Source organism: Ursus arctos, unplaced genomic scaffold (assembly GCF_023065955.2).
Source record: "Ursus arctos isolate Adak ecotype North America unplaced genomic scaffold, UrsArc2.0 scaffold_21, whole genome shotgun sequence".
In the NCBI taxonomy this organism is placed as follows: domain Eukaryota; kingdom Metazoa; phylum Chordata; class Mammalia; order Carnivora; family Ursidae; genus Ursus; species Ursus arctos.
This window is the reverse complement of record NW_026622886.1, coordinates 17,293,125-17,314,620: the sequence shown is the minus strand read 5'-3', so window position 1 is coordinate 17,314,620 and position 21,496 is coordinate 17,293,125. Positions and strand designations below refer to the sequence as shown.

Genomic DNA, 21,496 nt, shown 5'->3' with positions numbered 1-21,496 from the left:
ATTCTTATATTTCAGTTTTTATTGTATCTTGCTGGAAAGGTTTTTTTTTTTTAATTAAAACTAGACATGAAGGAATAGTTCTGAAAACATTAGGTTTAGTTATTGCTCTTGGCTTTATTATGTGCAAAGTATTTAAATTTCTAAAATTGAGATATAATTTAAATAATAAGGTGCATACATCTTAAGTATATAGCTTGATGAATTTTTATATATGCATGCACCTGTGTAACTACCAGAAAGTGTAGAACATCTCTGGTATAAGTATAGAAGGCATAGGACGAGGTATAGAACAGTTCTGGCATACCGGGGGACTCTCTCTTAACCCATCCCAGGCACTACCTCATATTTCTTAAAAGAATTGGATGTGTCTGGTTTCTTCTAGTCTTCACTGTCTGCTTTGTTGCATGGAATAGAAGTTCATACTCTTTTACTACTGTGTCATTTTCCGTTATATGAATATGTCACAGTTTGTTGATGGACATTTGCGTTGTTTCTAGTTTTTATCTATTACAATAAAGCTTCTGTGAATATTCTTTGTGTACGTCTTTTTGTGGACATATGTTTTCATTTGTCTTGAGTAAATACTCAGAAATGGACTTGCTTAGCACCTAAGACCTTGCTTAGGTCTTAGTGTAGGCATCATGCTTTACTTTGTTAAAAAAATGCCAAACGTTTTCTAAAGTGCTTGTGCCAGTTTACACTTCTCCCAGCTATGTGTGGGAGATTCAGCTGCTCCACATTTTTGCTAATACCAAGTATCATTTATCTTATTAGTTATAACAGTTCTGATGGTTGTGTAGTGGTATCTCGTTGTGGTTTTAATTTGCATTTCTGCATGTGGATGAGTTGAGTGTATTTTCATTTGCTTTCTTTTGTGAAGAAGTTCCAGGTCTGTTCCTTCTTGTATTTTGTTACATGTGTTTTTTTCTGATAGATTTATAGTTTATTATATATTCCAGATGGAGTAATTCTTTGGATATGCATGCTGCATATATCTTCTTTTAGTCTACAGCTAGCCTTTTAACTCTAATGCCTTTCTAAAAAATGAACAGAAGTTCTTAAATTTAATGAAATCTTGTCTAGTATATTACTTTCATTTATAGATGCTGCTTTTTGTGTCCTCTTGAAAAAAATCTTGCTTGCCCCAAGGTCTTAAAAATAGTGTCCTTTGTTTTCTTTTAGATAAAGCTTGTTGTTTCACCTTTCCCATTTATGTCTATTATCATCTATTTCAAATTAAGTTTTGTGTAAGTTGTGAGATATAGGGTTCAGCTTTTCATACAGGTGTATAATTATGTCAGCATTATTCATTGCAGAGACCATCCTGTTGCCACTGGCGTGACTATAGGTGGTGAGAGGATTTGGAGAGCATTCTAGGCAGAGGTTATTACCTTTGTAGAATCCTTACTACCATTTCCTGTGTTTCGAGCACTGTGATTATTGCTTTATATTACATTTTCTAGTTTAATCTTTGCTACTCACTTGTGAGATGTATGTTATTCTCATTTTACAAATGAGGACTTTTAGATTGCAGGACTTTTTTTTTTTTTTAAAGATTTTATTTATTTGACAGAGATAGAGACAGCCAGCGAGAGAGGGAACACAAGCAGGGGGAGTGGGAGAGGAAGAAGCAGGCTCATAGCAGAAGAGCCTGATGTGGGGCTCGATCCCAGACCGCCGGGATCACGCCCTGAGCCGAAGGCAGATGCTTAACTGCTGTGCCACCCAGGCGCCCCAGATTGCAGGACTTTTAACTGACTGTTTTGAAGATCTGATCTTTGAGAGTGGTAGCACTGTTTTCTTTGGGATCTCTTTCTAGCTTTGAAGCAACTGAATGTATAAAGATTCGAGAGTCCAAAGCTTCTGAAAACTTTGCGATATTCTCTTGCCACTTTAAAGATATTTTAAAATTCTAGGTGATAGGTCGCTGTATTGTTGGTTTTCAAAGGATTTTCATTGATTATTTGCATAGCAAAACTGAATTTAAATTATCTTCTAGTTGAGGAAAACAGTAATGGTGTGGGCTTATCTCTGGTGTAAGGTCACCTGAGATTTTCTCGTGTCTGCTGCCTCCTGCTAGCACAAGTCGGCGCCTCCGTAGGATCTGTGGCATAGTTCTGTATCGCAGTCCCACATTTATTTGGAGAGCCAGCTGTGTGAACCTGGGCAAGTTACTTGATTCTCAGGCCTCCCTTTCTTTATCTGTCAAGTGAGAATGAGAATATACTTTCTGTAGAGTCGTGGTTTTTTGTTTGTTTTGAGGGCTAAATGAGATGCTGAGTGTGTTTAGCATCGTTCCTAACATTTGGTAAGAGATCAGTGAACGTCAGTGAGCTTTTAATGAGTAATTATATGAAATCATTAAAATAACTTTTGTGATTTACTTTCCCAAACTGGTTTGAGTATCTTTAGGTTTAATGTATTTCCTCCAAAGCCTTGCCAATTTGCCAGTTGTAACTTGACCTCAGAAATCATGTTTTGTGTGTTTGACTTAGAAAAAGGAGAGCATTAAAGAAAGTGAAGAAATTGAGCTGGAGTGTTTTAATTTTCCCCCTTTCCTGGAACAAATGTTTGTGTGTGTTTTGTATACTGTATTATTTCATTTTCCTCTGTACCTTTAACACAGAGTGTGTAGGCTAGGAAATACCATTTGGTATTTGGTATTTGGCTGTGTAACTGTGCAGTTTCAGGTTTTTTTAGTGAAGAAAGTCACAGTTTTCGAGATTCTGCATACTTACATTTCCCTTTTATGAGCATCGTAATTGAAATCTTTGGAGTGTTTTTCCCCCCTACAAGTGATTTTGTTATGGTGTATTTTATCTGTCAGTGACTAGAGGCATAGAATTGCTACTTGAGCATTCATTTGGATTTCTCGAAATTCATTTAAGATTTCAAATGTATTAAATATTCATTTCTTAAATTTAAACAGTGTTTATAAAATTTTAACTCTGTCAGAAGATTGACATAATTCAACTCAAATATACTGTTAGCCAGCTCAGTTTTTATGTTAATCAGTTACTATAGGTAGGGTCTGGGTATTGAGAAAAATAGTAGAGAGGACATATCTAATGATTAAAATAAAAATTTTATTTTTTTAAAGATTTTAAAAATGTATTTTGCCGAGATAGAGAGAGAGAGCGCGCGCGTGTGCCCGCGCCTGCGCACCACGAGCGGGGGGGGGGGGGGGTGTGCAGAGGGAGAAACAGGCTCCCCGCTGAGCTGAGCAGGGAGCCTGAGGTGGAGGGGACTCTGGGATCATGATCCCGGACCCTGAGATCATGACCTGAACCAGAGGCAGATGCTTAACTGACTGAGCCACCCAGACGCCGTAAAATAAAAATTTTAATTTTTGTTTCTATGAACAATCAAGAATTTGAAATATTTAAAAATCATCAGATGGATTTCATAGCAAAAGTGACAAAAACCTGGAGTGTCATTGAATCTGCATTATACTGAATCTCATATCAGAAATGTGATGGCCTGAATACACTTAGATCTTAACTTTGAAGTGTCTGAGCTGAATTGAAGCTATTAGTTTTATGTGGATCGCAGTGTCTTTCTGCGGGCGTGGGGGGGGGCTTACTGCCTCTGCAGAACTGCCAGGGCTGACGGACCGACTTCCTAGATTACAACTGCATGTTGCTGTTTTGGCAGGTTCAGAGGCGTAGGCTCACAAATAGGTTAACCTTTGTTGCCTTTCCCAAACCGCAGCCCCTTTCAAAGCAGATACAAAGTAGATCTATTTTATTGATTCCTTAGACTTAAAAATGATCTTTAAATGCAGCAGGCTATTTGTGAGATTTTAAATATAATGTATTTTTAAAAAGTAAGTATAAATGTATTTCAGTATATCTTAAATAAGTCACTTTTATTCAGTGTAATTTTTGACATTTTAGGTATAGATTTTGTAAGTATGAGTAAGCATGTTTGGGTACAGAGTCCAGTAAATGTAAATAATTATTAGTTACACTGAAAAATAATTATTATTTTCAAGAATGAATTTTAATTTTAATTGGGTTAACTTGTTTGTCTGGTTATATTTATACCTGAATTTTACCACTCAGAGAGTTTGGCTACAAAGCTTTATTTCTAGAATAGATGTTTCCTTGATGTTATATAGGAACATTGATACACAATGTTTGCATGATAATATGTCCTCCATGTATTTTCTTAGTATTTGTGTATATTTATCTAGCTGATAATAGTATGTTCTTTGAGCAGTTTTATAATTGACATGTTGGCATAAAATAAATTTCTAATCTATAGCTTTAATGTAGATACTTTTTAAAGGCTATTTTTTTCCTTCTATATCTCTCTTCCAAATTTTCTGTAACAGGAAGAATGTTTTCTTGTAATGTTTCTATGTATAGCTCTATATTCCTTCCATACGATTATAATCATTCTGTTGGTCCAGTCTTTTTTTTTTTTTTTTTTTTTTTGCCTTTTTCACAGTAGTGTTCCATCTCAGGTATTTTCATTTTACCGGTCTTTATAACCATAATTTTTAAAAAGATTTATTTATTTTAAAGAAGGAGAATGCACATGAGTGGCAGGGAGAGGGAGAGGGAGAATCTCAAGCAGACTCCCTGCTGAGTGTGGAGACCAACATACAGACCTGGATCCCATGACCCTGAGATCATGACCTGAGCTGAAATCAAGAGTCAGATGCTCAACCTACTGAGCCACCCAGGTGCCCCCATGACCATAATTTTTTAATGGCTCCATAATATTCCATTGTTCAAATGCCACAGTTTAAACATTCCTATATTTTAGGTATTTTCCAAAATTTTGTAATCACAGTGAGCACCATTTATTAATATTGTTTCCATAAGTATGTTTTCTGCTTTTTGACTTTTTCTCTGATATAAATTCTCTTTTGGTGTAACTCAGTAGCAGGCTCACATTTTTTTTCCGTTGAGGAACTTCAGTGTGTTTCTCCCATCATTTTTGGTTAAACATCTGATGATAATTTAAGTATTTTTTCCTTAGAAATCACTTGTTTCTTTTTTCCTAGATGTCCAAAGGATATTGTTTTTTCTGTAAAGTCCAGTAATTTTGTTAGACTGTGTCTTGGTGTTGATCACTCTGTATTGCTATTCATAGGGACATGGTGTGCTCATTTAATATGTAGTTTCAGATCTTTTCTTTCAGGGAAGTTTTCTTGAATTATTGCTTTTAGTATTTGTTATTTTCCTTATTTTTTTTCTTTGTTAGATCTTATCTTCACTGATTTATTACTTTCAAATCATTTTAACTTTTTCCTTATTTTTAATTTTCAAAAAAATTTTTTTTGCCTGTCTCTAAGGTGTTCTCTGTTGTGTTTATTCATTCTTATATTCCTTTTAATTAGCTTTCATTTTTGAAGAGACTTTTGAAATTTCTAATTCGCTTCTAAGTTCTAACATCTCATTTCTAAGTTTTCTAATTCTGATACGTATTGTTCTTTAGTGTCTTGTATCATTTTATTTTCTTTTTGGTCGTCTCCTGAGAGTGCCTTTCTTCTTGTTCCCTTTGTTCTCATAACAACTTCATATGGGATTTATCTGCGGAGTTAGTTTCCCTGAACTTCTACACAGAGATGGGGTTCAGGGTGTCTTTTCTAGCTTTACAGAGCTCCCTCTTCTTTTCAGTTAGTTTTGGTGACTTGTTTCTGAGGTTGCCTAGCTTTGTTCCACTCACTTGTATGTGGACTTTTGCTTTTCTTCAACTTTGTTGACTCCATCCTATTCAGATTTGCGTCCACTCGTAATAGTGTCTCCTTAGTGTGGTGCCCTGACCTGGGAGGAAGGCATCTCAGCTGGTCAGTTTGGAGAGTTCATTCTCTAGCTCTTCAGACCTTACTGTAGACCTCTGTATAGTCCCACTGATGCAGCGGATATTCCTGGTTTCGGCTGAGCTTGTCAAATTGGCCACCATACTTTTTTTTTCCTAATACCTGTTAGCTATTTGGGGCTTTTCCTATTCTCAGATCTGTCTCAGACTCCGTGTTATTTCCTTCTGCTTCCTTTTGCACAGATATTAATACTATGAGGGACTTGTGGCTGCTAATTGTTCGACTTACTAGCATGTATTTTGGGGCTCATGGGGTTACCTGATTGTCTGGTTTTGTTGTAAATGTTCATGGGATTTTAATTTTGCTGTCTGGGTTTTGCCGTCTGTAACACGCACACACACATGCGTATGCATGCACGTGCACGCTCAGTCACTTAAACTCACTGTGCTGGGAATCCCCAAGACCAGGCTTAATGATTCACTAGGAGTACTCACAGAACTCAACATATAATCATACATATGGCCATGATTTATCACAGTGAAAGGGTACAAAGCAGAATCAGTAAAGAGAAAAGGTGCATGGGGTGAAGTCCCGAGGAAACCAGGTATAAGCTTCAAAGCATCCTCTCTCAGTGGAGAGGATGTACTTAATTTCCCCAGCATCAAATTGTGACAACATGTATGAAGTGCTCTCTACCAGGGAAGATCATTAAAGATTCATTCCCTTGAGTTTTTACTGGAGGCTGGTTTCCTAGGCACCCTCTACGTAGCATATATTGAAATTCCAAACTCCCAGAAGGAAGGCATCTATTCAGTCATGGTTCAGTCATAAACCATATCTTATACACAAACAATTTTGGCACAGTGAGCCACTTTGATCAGTCAGCGAGTCTCTCTTATCAGTTAGAGTAGTGGAAACCCTTCCAGAATCCCAGATACCAGCAAAGGGCCAACCTTGAAAAACAGGACTTTCTAAGGACGGACCTGCTTGTTAAGTCTTTTCTGTGCACATGCGTGTGCATGCGTGTACACACACACACACACACACACACACACACACACACATACATGGGGGAATTCAGAGAGATTCAGAAACTCTGCCACACTGTAACAACTAACTTTTCAGAGTCTTCAAGTTAAAAGGATTTTAAGCAAGGCAAATATGTTCAGATTAAGAGGTTACTGCTGTAACAGTGTGAAGGATGGATAGTAAGCCACTGAGAATGGAAGTGGGCGGTACCTCCAGTGACAGTTGGTTAGTGCTTGAGACAGGACACTGGGAGTTAAGAAGAGGGAGGGGATGGAGTTGAAGGGATACTATATATATTTAAGTGTGTGTGTGTGTATATGTACACACATATGTATAGTATCATATGTATGTATTTCTATAGTGTCTAGTATATATATGTATATAGATACAGATTATAAAGCTATAATATATATTAGAGATTATAAAGCTAAAATAAAATATGAATGTACATTCTTATCTCTGTGAAGGTAAGGCTTTTCTAAGTATAAGAACAAAGTTATAAGTTGGGACAGATTTTGATAAATTTAAGTGCATAAAACTTAAAATCTGACAAAAAGCAATATTTTAAAAAATTAACAAAATTGAAAGGAAAATGGGGAAATATTTATACTTATGAGAGCTTTAATGTCCTTATTATAGTAAGATCAATTGCAAATTAGGATTTAAAAAAAATCTTAATAGCCCAATAGAAAATAAACAAAGTAGATTAATGTGCAATTCACAAAAGAAGGAAGACAGATGGTCACTTAGCATTTTTCAGCCAAGAACCTTTAAAGCATGAACAACAGTAAAATATAAATTCTTTCATAAATTAGCAGTTTTTAAAAATGATAGTAGTTAGGGAACTTGGAAATTGGAAATAACCTAAATGTCCAACATTAGATTATTTAGATAAATTGATACATTCACACATTCATGTATTATCCAGCTGTTAAAATCATGTAGTAGAAAATATTAGTGACGTTGCTGACTTTATAATAATAAAATATGATCCCAGGTTTTCTGTTTGTACTTACTGAATACACAAAAACATACATTCACACAGAAAAATATTTAAAAAATAAAGCTAAGACTTATTTACAACAAAACTAAATGTTAACCAGGTTTTTTGTAAGCGGTGAATGGTTTTTTTCTCTTCCTCTGTGTGTGTGTGTGTGTGTGTGTGTGTGTGTGTGTGTGTTTAGGATTTCATTTATTTGAGAGAGACAGAGATAGCGACAGAAAGAACAAGAGAGAGCATGAGTGGGGAGGAGAGGGAGAAAGCATGCTCCCTGCTGAGCAGGGAGCCCCATGTGGGCCTGGATCCCAGGACCCTGGGCTCATGAACTGAGCCGAAGGCAGACACTTAACAGACTGACCCCCACCCAAGCGCCCCATGTTTTGTTTTTTTATTTCAGACATTTGAAAACTATGGGGCCAACAAACTATGACCCAATAGCTGGCCATTATTTTTGTAAATAAAGTTTATTGGAACACAGCCATGCTCATTCATACTGCTTTCGCAGTACAGCAGCATAAAATATTTACTGCCTGACCCTTCAAGAAAAAGTTTGCTAACCCTTGATCTATAGTGAGTGATGTACTTTTTATATTTAGAAAAATATTTCTCCACAAGACATACACTCTTATATAGTAATAATGTATTGTAAGAAAAAATGGCATTGCTGCTTATAGGGTTTTTTTTCATAAGGTTCTTGGCAGTATATTTTTTTTTCTTAGAAATGGTTTGAATCTGGAACCAGGTAGGGGCTTAATAAATGCTGCTGATACTAACATGCATTAGTACTAATTTTAAATATAATTTAGTAGATTAATACTTCATTTATCCAGGTCATTGGATGCTCTTGTAATGATACTCTAAAGACATGATGATTTAAGAGCTGTAGAAAGGTCAGAGAGATAGAGGGGGGAGCCATTTTAAGAAATCAGTTTGGCTGCTTAAGGGTCTTTAAAAAAAAATGTGTAAAAGATGGTCAAATGGGTACATAAACAATGAAGAATGAGTCATGAGCCTGTGAGAATAGTGGCAGCTACTGCTGTATACGTGGGTCTGTGGAGAGATTCTGTTTAATCCTTAGAACAACTTTGACTGGAAAATATGAGCGTTTTCTGTTTTGTGGATGAGAGCACTGAGGCTTAGAGAGTTTAAGTAATTTACCCAAGACCCTACAGAGTTTGGCCAAGACCCTGCTTGAACCCAGGTTATCTGAGAGGAAGATTTATGGTTATCGTTACCCTTTTTTTCTTTTCTTAAAGAGTTGCCTTATAGATACACAGAATATGAAGCAATATTTGGAATTTAGGTTTTGACTTAATCAAGAAATGCATTTTTAACTATTTATAAAGTTTCATTGTATGAAGTAGTAAGCTCCTTGTTCCTTGCTATATTCAAATAGATTCTGGATGACCATCTTCCAGTAGGTATCCTGTGGCTAAGAGGTTGAATTTTATGTACTTCGAGGATCTGTGAGGTCTGTTTTATGGTGTTAGGTTGGTTTTTTTTTTTAGTTCTGGTTGTGTATTTAATCCAAATTTAAATTATATGAAGAACCATAACTATATGGTTATATATAACTATATAAATTCTTAATGTGCTACAGAATTTTTTAAAAAATTAATGTTTTGCTAGGTTGGTATGTGACTCTATAAATATTGCAATTCACTAAGGATCTCTGTCTTTTTTTTTTTTTTTTCTTTTTTAGAGAGAGAGAGAGCTTGGGGGTGGAGGGAGGGACAGAGAGAGAGAGAACCTCAAGCAGGCTCCACCCTCAGCACGGAGCCCCACGCAGGGCTTGATTTCCCGACCCTGAGATCATGACCTAAGCTGAAATTAAGAGTCAGACATGTAACTGACTAAGCTACCCGGGCGCCCTCTACATCTTTTATATAGTCAAGGTTCTAGTAGTTTATTTTTCCTTGAGTGTAGACCAGAGGAAGGATTTGTCTGTTGGAATGGATATACTTTTCCTCAACAAAAATGCAAAATACAAGCCAATGTTTTCTCTTTGTATTCTAACTATGTGAAAATGAGGAGCCAAATTTAATGCATGACCATAGTAAATACCTTATGTTAGGGTGTCTGGTAACAAATACTCCTTTTGTTTCCTTAGAATTTGTTTTGTATTATTCGTAAATATTTTTGTTGTTGAGGGGTGACATATATTTTGAAACATCTTAGAAGTAGGTAGTGTATGAGTTTTTAATATATAGAAGCTAGTGGTTTCTGTGTCGTCTTTAGTGGTACATAGAAGCTTTTGGAGTATAATAGATTAAACTCGATAGAACAAACAAACAAAAACCTTTCAGATTTGACTTTTGTTCTGTGCCAGGTTTATCAGAGACGCATATGTCTAGCTACTATTGCCTACTAGAGCCCGGTTCATTGCTTTATTTGGAATTACAACTTAACTCTTTGAAAACCAGTTTCCCACTCTTGCGAATATTAATTTCTGTACTTCTATTGCTGTTTCTGTGTAGGGAAAAATTAGCTTAAATGTAAACTACTTAATCCTCAGCTCAGTAGTGATAATATCAATACAAGTTTGAAAGCAACATTTTAGTAAAAGTAGATAAAATTCATCTAGTTTTAATTCGGGATCTATTTACTCAAACTGGATCTTTGTTTATTCTGGTCCAGCAGAAACTAGAAAGAGAGAAAGTCTCCACTGCCTCCAGGGATGAGCCTTTAGAGAAAGGCCAGTATTGCCCTCAGGCTGATGCTTTTGAAAGAAGGATATAGTCCATCCCCAGTCTAGAGTGTTGTCAATTCTTTCTTTGTGGTTTAGTTAATTTTTTACTATGCTTCAGGTGCTAAATTGCCAGTATATCGGATGCTCAGATTCAAACAAATCCAAATATCTGAAATATGTATAGAAAATAAATTTGAAATACTGCTTATTCTCTGCCAGCGTTCTCTTACTCGTGATTTGGCTGTGATTAGCTACCAGTCCTTTTATTATGGTAGATGTTCCTAACCCTGAGGAATTAATGTAGTTAATCTCAACGTATTATATTTTTCTTCTACAAAAGGGGAGGTTGAGGTAGCTCTATTCCAAGATAATAAAATCATGACAAATATTTAATTACTAGAATATTGGTATGTCTTAGGATCATCTTATAGCCTACTAAGTGATTTTATGGTTGTCATAATTGAAACCTGTTACTCTGTAAACCAGAGAAGTCCTAAATCCCCTGTGAATAGTGTGGTAGATGGTTGCCATTATTTATATAGTTTATATAAGATGTTCTTATGAATGCTTACAATTGCATAAAATTTATTCTTATTTTTATAGTCCGTTCGGCACTTGAAGTACTCTGTGTTTAAGAAATCACTACTGGGCAGTGTTTCGGATAACGGAATAGTAACTCTCTGGGATGTGAATAGTCAGAGTCCATACCATAACTTTGACAGTACACATAAAGCTCCAGCTTCAGGCATCTGTTTTTCTCCTGTCAATGAATTGCTATTTGTGACTATAGGCTTGGATAAAAGAATCATTCTCTATGACACCTCAAGTAAGAAGTAAGTGTGATACCATCATTTCTTAATTTAGTAACAAATAACTATTATCTCATTAGCAGACATTTATGATTTGCATAGACCTCTGATTAATGTTTAGGAGATCTAAAGTTTGTGTACTTGATATCTAAAAGGATAGAATTTTCTCTTTTTCTTCCCATGCAGAAAAAAATACATGAGATGTGGATATTCTTTAGAGTACATCTGGATGATGAATGTTGAGGGTAGCATGTTAATGATTGCACATCTTTATATTAGCATATAGGTATAGTATTCTTTTTCAGAAATACAACTAAATATGTATATTTTAAAAGCAGTATGATTAATTTGCTTTAAAATTAACTCATTATCAAGAGCAGGGTTTCTACACTAGTCACATTTTGGGCTGGATAATTCTCGCCTGTGGGCATTATAGAATATTCAGCAGCATCCCTGGCCTCTACCCAACAGAGGCTAGTAGCACTCCCCAAATTAGCAAAAGTAGCAGAATGACCCCCAGTTGAGAACCACTTATCTAGAGCTAAAGGGTACATAATCTTCTAAGTATCTGGGTCCATTATGCCTTCTGGCTTTCTTACAGTTAAAGGTATGCTTGGTTAGCTACAGGAAAAAAAAATGGTACAAGAGTGCTACAGGTGTATTCAGGACACCTAACTATATCTAAAGATTGTATGGAAGAAAATGGTAACGTTACTAGACTAGGTAAGGACCTTCTGTCAGTCCTTGTTGAAGTTTACTGTTACTTGTTTCACTTTCTTCTTTTTTAAACATTTTTCTTTTTTATTCTTTCTTTTTGACCTTTACCAAGAACCTTAAGAGTCCGTAAGCATTTCTCTTACAGCAAATAACTGTGGCAAAGAGCTCAGCTTCAGCAGTTCAGTATCCATATTTCTGTATTAGCTTCATGAGGATCACGCTACATGGATTCTATTAGCTTTTTGGTCAAGAAATGCACAGCTAAGAGCAAAGTAGCAGCTGCTCCCCTGCAAAAGGTCATAGTCCTCTTGAGACCTGAGCAGGTCAATAAATGGAAAGGGGATAGTTAGGGCCTCCTTAATCCTGAGACTAGAGCCCTTGTTTGTGGAGTAACACCCAGGAAGTCTGTCGTGTTCACTGTCGAAGTAGTAGTTACTCAAAGAAATAGGTGCTGCTTTTAGACAATGTAGAACGTACCTATTGGAAGTGAATAGAAAAAATAGGATGGGTATCAAGGAGGGCACATGTTGTGATGAGCACTGGGTGTTATCTGAATCATTGAACACTGCATCTAATGATGTACTATACAGTGGCTAACAACATTAAAAAAAAGAAAAAGAAAAAATAGGATGGCATGTTCAGTTCCTTTATATGCCATTGTATTAGAAATGTCTCTAAGTCTAATTCTGAATTTATGCTTTACACAAGTATTTGGGATGCATATTCTAAGTAACTTTGCCAAATGCTAAGTAACTTTGGTTTTGTTAGATAGCTATCTATATGTCACATATGCTTATATGCCTGTATAGGCTCACATATCTAGATATACTTTGTTACCCTTTTCAAAGACTAGTGAAAACTTTAGTGGCCGACACTCCTCTAACTGCAGTAGACTTCATGCCTGATGGAGCCACTTTGGCTATTGGATCTTCCCGTGGGAAAATATATCAGTATGATTTAAGGATGTTGAAATCACCAGTTAAAACCATCAGTGCTCACAAGACATCTGTGCGATGTATAGCATTTCAGTACTCCACTGCTCTTTCTAAGGTAAGGTATTTTCTTTCTTTTCGTTGTTTTTGACTTTACTAAATAAGTCAGTTCAGAATATGGAAATCATATTTTGTCCATTAAACACAGTGTAGTTTTACTTTATAGTCATTTTTATATGAAAGCATTTCAAATGACTTTAGTACAAAGCCATTTGATACTTGGTTTTAAAACTATTTTTTTTTTATGCTTCTCATACTTCTCTCTTCAAAAAATATTTTAAAAGGCTTTTTGGTTCAGAGGGAAACTCTCAGATCCACCAACAGGCTTAAGATTTGTAAGGGAAATTATATATATTTTTAACCTAATGGGGAATTGATAAAATATTAATGTATAGTATGGAGCATTAGAAACCTGAGCTTTTAAATATTCCATTACATTTCAGTCAAGTTTAAATAAAGGCTGTTCAAATAAGCCCACAGCTGTGAACAAACGAGCCATTAATGTGAGCGCTACCAGTGGAGGACTTCAGAATTCTGGACTCGTCAGAGAAGCAGCCACCACTTCTGTTGGCACGGCTCTACCACAGCCCATGACAACAGCCGGGGGGAAAGGAGCAGTAGCTGTCCAAGACAAAGCAGGTAAGTGCTGCTTATGTATCGTATGTGGAGCTACCACCCGGCACCCCAGTATGTATTATTAGTGCTTTCCTCAAAAACCTAGAATTCAAATACACTTGTGTATTTAGGTAGAATTATTAGTAGATAGTGAAAATGGAAGAAGTGACCATTTTAATTTGAGCTATAAATTTTTAAAAAATTGATGAAAGGTACCTATTCTATTTAGCTGAACTTTTGTTGTAAGAAATATTGATTATCTTAAAAACAGAATAATGCCAATTCAGAAATTATCCTAATGCCACTCCAGACTAGATGACTTTCCATTGTGTCTTCAGATTAATCAGTAGAGAATATGATTCTTTGATGCTGTCATTTTGATTTGATCTCTGAGTCACAAAAAAAGCTATTAATGGCTTCTTTTATTTCATAATTCAGAATGTAAAGTAAGTCAGGTGATGAAATGAACGTATTTAAGTGCAGAATAGTGCCTGGCACATATTAAGCAGTATATTAGTAGTTTATTAAAGAAAAATAAACAACAGTGTTGCAATTTTTAAATAATTGCTTCTACTCTCATAATCATATTGATGAAATGGTTCTTAAAGAACTCATTTAGACTTTGTGAAGGTGTGATATGATGATAAACTTCCCTGTATTTACTGTAGAGAATATTCTTTTTCTCTAAATTCCTGAAAACATTTTTTTTCTTTCAAATTTTAAGAAGTTACACTATACTGTTAACTTGCAAAGTATTTTTAAAAGTCTGCATGGTAGGGGCACGTGGGTGGCTTAGTTGGTTGAGTGTCAGACTCTTGGTTTCGGCTCAGGTAGTCATCTTGGGGTTGTGAGGTCAAGCCCCACGCGTTGGGCTCTGCGTTGTGTAGGGAGTCTGCTTAGGATTCTCTCTCTCTCTCTCTCTCCCTCTGCCCCACCCCCACTCGCATGCACTCTCTCTCAAATAAATAAATCTTTAAAAAAATTTTAAAAATTTAAAAAAGTCTTCATGATATACCTCTGTGTTTCTAAAGTAATCTCATTAGAAATGGATGTATCCATGTCTTTTTAAGGTTTCAGGACAAATACTTAACTTGGACAAAAATATTTATTGTACCTTCTCAGCAGGAGTTTTTGATTTTTAAGTAGAAGCAAAACTTTAATTTGTTAGCCTTGGTAGTATGGAATGGCTTTTTAAAAAAATAATAAGTATATATCTTCATTATGAATTTTCTTGTAATATCTACATCATCCTTACATAAAAGTCATTACATATTATATAGAAAAATAGTTAATTTAAGAACTCCCAGAAACAAATATTGTTATATACTTAGAAGAAGAAATTCATTTTGAAATATAACTTTGAGTGATACATTCGTCAAGATGTTGAATTAACTATATTATGAAAATTGTCATTGTTTTCAAAGATTATTTTATTATTATTGATTCTATTCATGATTTCCAAAATTAAACAAAATAAAGTTTCTCTCATTTACTCTGAGCTTTCTGAAGTCTCACTGTTATTCATTTAGATTTTAATAAGGAAACTCATTGTAACGATGACAGCATTAATTAGGTAATGCAAGACTTGGGTCTGCAGGGTCACTGATTAATGATAACTCTTGGCTGATCAGCACAGTTTCTGACAAAATGAATGTTTGCTCTGTACCCACAGAGTTAGAAACTTTTGTTTATTAATTTTATTTTGAAATAATTGCAAACTTATAGAAAAACTTCAGATATAGTACAAAGAACTCCTGAGCTCGTATACCCTTTAGCAGATTTACTGTTTTATAAATTTTGCCACATTTGCTTCATCATTTGCTCTTTCTCACACACACACACATATACGTACATTCTCCCCCCTCTGAAACATTGAGAGTATGTTAGACTTAAGTTTTGGGTCTGTGACTTCCTACCAGAACGACTTTGGGCAGTTTTCTTAACCACTCTGCATCTTAATTTTCTCTTCCATAGATAATATTTAACTTTGAGGGTTATTTTGAAAACCAGAGAAAATGTATCAAAAGTGCCTGGCGCATGAAGGCACTCAGTAAATTATGGTTTTGCTAATGTTGTATCATGGTTATCATCATTACTATTACTATTATTTTAAACTTCCTGTAAAATAAATCTGAAATTTGAAAAAAGTTCATGTAGCATCTACTTAAGGCGCCAACCAAACCATTCCCACCAACAGTGCAGGAGGGTTCCCCTTTCTCCACATCCTCACCAACACCAGTTATTTCTTGTGTTGTTGATTTTAGCCATTCTGACAGGTGTGAGTTGATATCTCATTATGGCTTTGATTTGCATTTCTCTGATGATGAGTGATGTTGAGCATCTTTTCATGTGTCTGCTGGCCATCTGGATGTCTTGTTTGGAGAAATGTCTGTTTGTGTCATCTGCCCATTTTTAAATTAGATTATTCATTTTTTGGGTGTTGAGTTTTATAAGTTTTTTATATATTTTGAATACTAACCCTTTATCAGATATGTCACTTGTAAATATCTTCTCCCATTCTGTAGGTTGCCCTTTAGTTTGTTGATTGTTTCCTTTGCTGTGCAGGAACTTTTTGTTTTGATGAAGTTCCAATAGTTTATTGTTGCTTTTGTTTCCCTTGCCTCAGGAGACATATCTAGAAAGCAGTTGCTATGGTTGATGTCAAAGAAGTTACTGCTTATGTTCTCCTCCAAGATTTTAATGGTTTCATGTCTCACATTTAAGTCTTCAATCCATTTTGAATTTATTTTTGTGTATGGTGTGAGAAAGTGGTCTAGTTTCATTCTTTTGCATGTTCTTGTCCAGTTTTCCCAACACCATTTGTTGAAGAGACCTTTTCCCACTGGATATTCTTTCCTGCTCTGTCAAAGATTAATTGACCATGTAGTTATGGGTTCCTTTCTGGGTTTTCTGTTCTGTTCCATTGATCTCTGTGTTTATTGTTATGCCGGCACCATACTGTTCTGATCACTATAGCTTTGTAATACAACTTGAAGTCCAGAATTGTGATGCGGCCTTTGCTTTTTCTTAACTATGGAGAACAAACTGATGGTTACCAGAGGGGAGGTGGGTGTGAGGGATGGGTGACAGGTGATGGGGATGAAGGAGTGCACTTGTTGTGATGAGCACCTGGTGTTGTATGGAAGTGTTGAATCACTATATTGTACACCTGAAATTATTACTCTGTATGTTAACCAACTGGAATTTAAATAAAAACTTAAAATAGAGAACCTTTGCAGACTTGTTGCTAGTGCTCATTTTTGGTAGAAAAACAGCTGTTCAAGAAGTAAAAAGTAAGTCTTTAGCACTACTTTCAAATGATCCCAAACTTCTTTCTCCTAAAGTTCCAGAGGCTAGAGGTATGCATTCATACGTGTTTAAAGACCTAGAAGAAGGAGAGAAAATTTCTTCTTTATAACCTTTAACTCTTGGTGTAAACACCAATGACAGTGATGTACAAATGTTCAGTAATATTTTAACTTTTTATCAGGTGTTATCAGAAAAGTTTATTTTATTTGCCAGGTTTGGACATTTTTAGATATGCTGGCTGTTCTTTGTTTTTGTCCCACCTTTTTAGTTTTCATTTGGGACCAAGATGACAAATAAAACACTATTTAAAATGTAATTAATACAGGGGGCATCTAGGTGGTTCAGTCGGTTGAGAATCTGACTGTTTTGGCTCAGGTCTTGATCTCGGGGTTGTGAGTTCGTGAATTCAAGCCCAGCATCAGGCTCCTTGCTCAGCAGGAGGTCAGTTTAAGATTGTCTCCCTCTCCTGCCCCTCCCCCAACTCTCTCTCTCTCTGGGAAAAAAATAAATGTTTTTAAAAAATGTAATACAGTAGCATGCTACCAATTAAAGTACCTGACTTCATCACAGCTCTTGAATCTCTACAACTCATTCTTCCACCCAAAAATGAGCAAGAAGCTACTGAGCCCACAGAGTTCCTCTTACAAAGTCCCTGCCCTGATTCCTTGCATTATATACTGGTGGGGAAAATAAACTGCTGCACACCTCTTTATCGTTGTCTACTCTGCTATTCTTTATGAGTTTAATATTCTGGTTTCTTTCCTCTTAGTAAATGATCCTGAGGCTAGGAAAGTCACTTGAGGTCGATAATACTGAGAGCAGTGTTAAGCTTCCACAGTTAATGAAGGAAAAGACAGCAGAAGGGAAAAAGGAGATCCATTTACTGCAGTTGTGGAAAGGAACTAACATGACTTGAATCCTGCTCTATGTTAGGCGTCTGGCTGTACACCTCACAGACCTTTTTAATCATTTGTAGATGCTCATAAAAATGAGTCCATTATAACAGAAGTTGGTTGTGTTCAGTATACTTTGTTTAAGAGGGTGGCAAAGTATATAAATCATTTTGGGAAAATTTCATCAAAATGGCTAAAATAAGGTGGTGTCCTATAAATAAATAGACTATTTGCTTTTGAGAAGCCCTTCATTCCATGAAAATCATGGTTAACTGAGCTGTTGTTATGTTGTTTTTTTTTCCTGGTGCTCACAGTACCAATATATGTGTAATACATTAATTTTTAGAACCTAGCTTCTGATGGTAAATTCATTTAGATGTATTAACAGTTATTTTTATATCTAATTTTCCTGTAAGGTTTGCCTCGAAGCATAAACACTGATACTATATCTAAGGAAACGGACAGTGGGAAAAATCAGGATTTCTTGAGCTTTGATGATACCAGAAAAAGTAGTTTAGGTGACATGTTCTCACCTATCAGAGATGGTAAGTCTGTTCAGATCAGAGGGTCATGTTCTTTTGCTGGCAGTCATTACATTTTTATTCTAGCTAAAAGATGTGGGTAATAGCTTCAGCCTGACTCTGTTCATGACAGTTGCTAATTTTCTCAGTCCCTGGGGTGGTATCTTTTCCTTTGCCCTGATATTTCAGATGTTACCATTCTGAAGTATATGCTTGTCATTTTCACATGGGAACTATGCAAATAGCTCTCAGGTTAGCATTTTAATTTCCACAGAAGTTTCTTAAAGGAAGCTTTGCCTCCATAGGCAGTTTTTAGTTGTATCTACTTCTAAATAAATCTTCTTAAAATCTTGGATATTTTGATAGGCAAAAAATATCTTTCTAACCTAAAAGAATTGTTTTTTGATTATTAGTATCTAATTGATATATTTATTCATTGTTTTCATGGAGAAATATGGCTGGGTAATAGATTGATTGCCTCATCTTTTACCCTATGTATGCAAGTACCATACACACACACACACTCTCTCTCTCTCTCTCTCTCTCTCTCCCCCCCCCCCCCATTGTTAGGAGATGCTGCTACTAAAAAGAAAATAAAAACATAAAAAACTTTACCATTTTGATAAATAAAAACATTATGTGTCATTGTTCTTACTATAGAACTAGGCACATTATTTGGCTGTGTTTCTGATACCGATGTTCATACTGTTTTCATTTAATTGAGTAGTCTCACTGCTAATAGTAGTATTATTAACAATATGGGTAAATTTCTAGAGCATAATTTGGCAGGTTAAATATTCATACTCTTTGGCCTATTAATTCCATTTCTATAAATTTTTCTAATAACTTGTTCAGAGAATCCCACAAAGATTTGTATATACTGTTTTTTGTAATAGTGGAACTCTGGAGCATATCTAAATGTCAACAGTAGCAGGATGTTTAAATTGTTACATCCACTCATGATCCTATAAAATTTCATTTTTTACTCTAAATTGTCTGTTTTCCAAATTTTCTACAATTAATTTTGTAATCAGAAAGAATGAATACAAATGTGATGGCACAGAATAATTTAGTGGATTCTGTTTTACCCTGGCCTGAAAATGACTAATTGCCAGGTCAAATTTCTCTATCTTCCACCTAATGAAAGAGGAAGGATTCCTTTTTTCAGGACGAAGAGGGGTCAGACTACATAGCTAAAGAATAAAAAGAGGAAAGATGTGGGCAAAGGAGGGAAAAGTGGCTTGAGCTAGAGTTGAGAAAGGTTTTGGAGGTTAGTAACCATCTGGGAGCTTTGGCTTATGAGAACCCCTGGGGTAACTTTTGAATTGAAGAATGTAGGAAGGGGGTTTTTGAAAGTGTTTGAGTTATAAATGAAATTCTCTTTAGTGGTTTTTAAGAGAAATGAATAAAGGATAGAAATTCCTCTTTACTTTTTTAAAAATATGATTAGAATTTGAGCTATATGTCCATTTATTATTAGTGTTTTGTAGTATTAATAAAAGAACATGAATACTAAATATAGTATTGGTTTTCATTGTCAAGGGATTTATGTTTGATTTCAAGAATGCGTCTCTCCTTAGGTAAAAGACTTAATCTGTGCCTCAATTTCTTTATATTTTAAATAAGAATACTTCTCCTTTTCTTAAGAGAAAACTAATAACTTCTAGAAGTGTATGTGTGTTGTGTAATTGCTAGCGATGTATACACACATGCAGATAGACGGGTGGATGGTATTCCTACTACTCTGATAATCGTGTATGATAATTTATTGGCCATTTGAATTTCTGCTGGATTTTTTAATGACTTTTGCCCATTTTTCTATTAATTTGCTAAAATGGAGTTATTAAAATATTAATAAAATCTTATGTTTTTTATATCATTGTAATGCTCTCAAACTATTTTGATGTTGTTTCAGTTGATCCTCAAAACAATCTTGTGAGATGGTCAGGACGTTATTCCCATTATATAGATGCAGAAACTGAAGCTTAATTGTATTAGAGGCTTGTTGTTTAAGGTCACAGAGCTATTAAGTGGTATAGGCAGAATTGGATTATAGATTTCTGGAGCCTACTGCAATGCTTTTCTAGTATACCTTGCTGTCTCATTAAATGACCCTATACCACAGAATTACTTTTCATATTTGTTGCTATGCATGGAGCAAAAAGAATAAAAAGGGACGTTTATATGAGTTCCAGCTGTAACTTCATTCAGATTGTCCTTCTTAAAATCAAACTCTTTGAGGAATGAATAGGAAGCTTAAGTTGCTATGTCTTCTTTTTCATAATTTTAAAAATTTGATTTTCTAATTTTATTATAGATGCTGTGGTTAACAAGGGAGGTGATGAGTCCGTAGGCAAAGATGGTAAGAACTTTTGAGAAGTATTATGAAAATTAAAAGTGACATTGTGTTATCTATTGATATGTAACAAATTACCCCAACATTTTTTTTTAAAGATTTGTTTATTAATTTGAGAGAGAGAGAAAGAGGTAAAGAGAATCTCAAGCAGACTCCGCACTGAGCATGGAGCCGGACACAGGGCTTGATCTTACGAGTCTGAAATCATGACCTGAGCCAAAACCAAGGATCAGGTGCTTAACCAAATGCACCACCCAGGCACCCCCAAATTACCCCAACATTTTGAAACTTAAAAGAACATTTATCATCTCATAATTGTGGGTTAAGAATCTGAACTTGGCTTAGCTGGGTGCCTTTGGCTTCAGGTCTCTCTTGATGCTTTAATCAGGAGATCAGCAGGGCTGCAGTCATATCAAGGCTTGACTGGGCAAGGATCTACTTCTAAGCTCATTCAAGTGGCTATCAGCAGAATATACCAGTCCCTTCCCATGTGGGCCTTTCTGCAGGGCAACTAACAACATGGCGGCTGGCTTCCCTTATAGTTGGTGAGCAAGATAGTTAGAGATGGCACTCAAAATGAAAGCCACTGCATGTTTGTAATCTAATCTTGGGAATGACATCCCACCACTTTTGCTGTATTCTCTTTGTTGGAAGCAAGTTCCTGGGTCCTGCCCACATTCAAAGGGAGAGAATTACATGAGGGCATGGATCCATGCCAGAAGGCAGGGATCATTCGGAGGCATCTTAGAGGCTGACTACCAAGATGTACTACAGATACATACCTACCAAATTA

At 35.6% G+C, this 21,496-nt stretch overlaps 1 protein-coding gene across 10 annotated transcripts in view; it reads left to right on the top strand.

Annotated features, from left to right (window-relative positions):
• Nucleotides 1-21,496, top strand: part of NEDD1 (NEDD1 gamma-tubulin ring complex targeting factor) — a 47,065-nt gene that overhangs the window by 15,088 nt on the left and 10,481 nt on the right. For 6 of the 10 annotated variants that reach the window (XM_026499846.4, XM_026499845.4, XM_057316345.1 and 3 more), the window contains 5 exons: nucleotides 11,095-11,324; nucleotides 12,866-13,067; nucleotides 13,453-13,648; nucleotides 18,243-18,371; nucleotides 20,665-20,709. In XM_026499846.4, the coding sequence (XP_026355631.1) occupies nucleotides 11,095-11,324; nucleotides 12,866-13,067; nucleotides 13,453-13,648; nucleotides 18,243-18,371; nucleotides 20,665-20,709 (802 nt within the window). The remainder of the gene's footprint in view (nucleotides 1-11,094; nucleotides 11,325-12,865; nucleotides 13,068-13,452; nucleotides 13,649-18,242; nucleotides 18,372-20,664; nucleotides 20,710-21,496) is intronic. The other 4 variants (XM_048217986.2, XM_057316346.1, XM_026499847.4 and 1 more) reach the window with 1 other exon arrangement.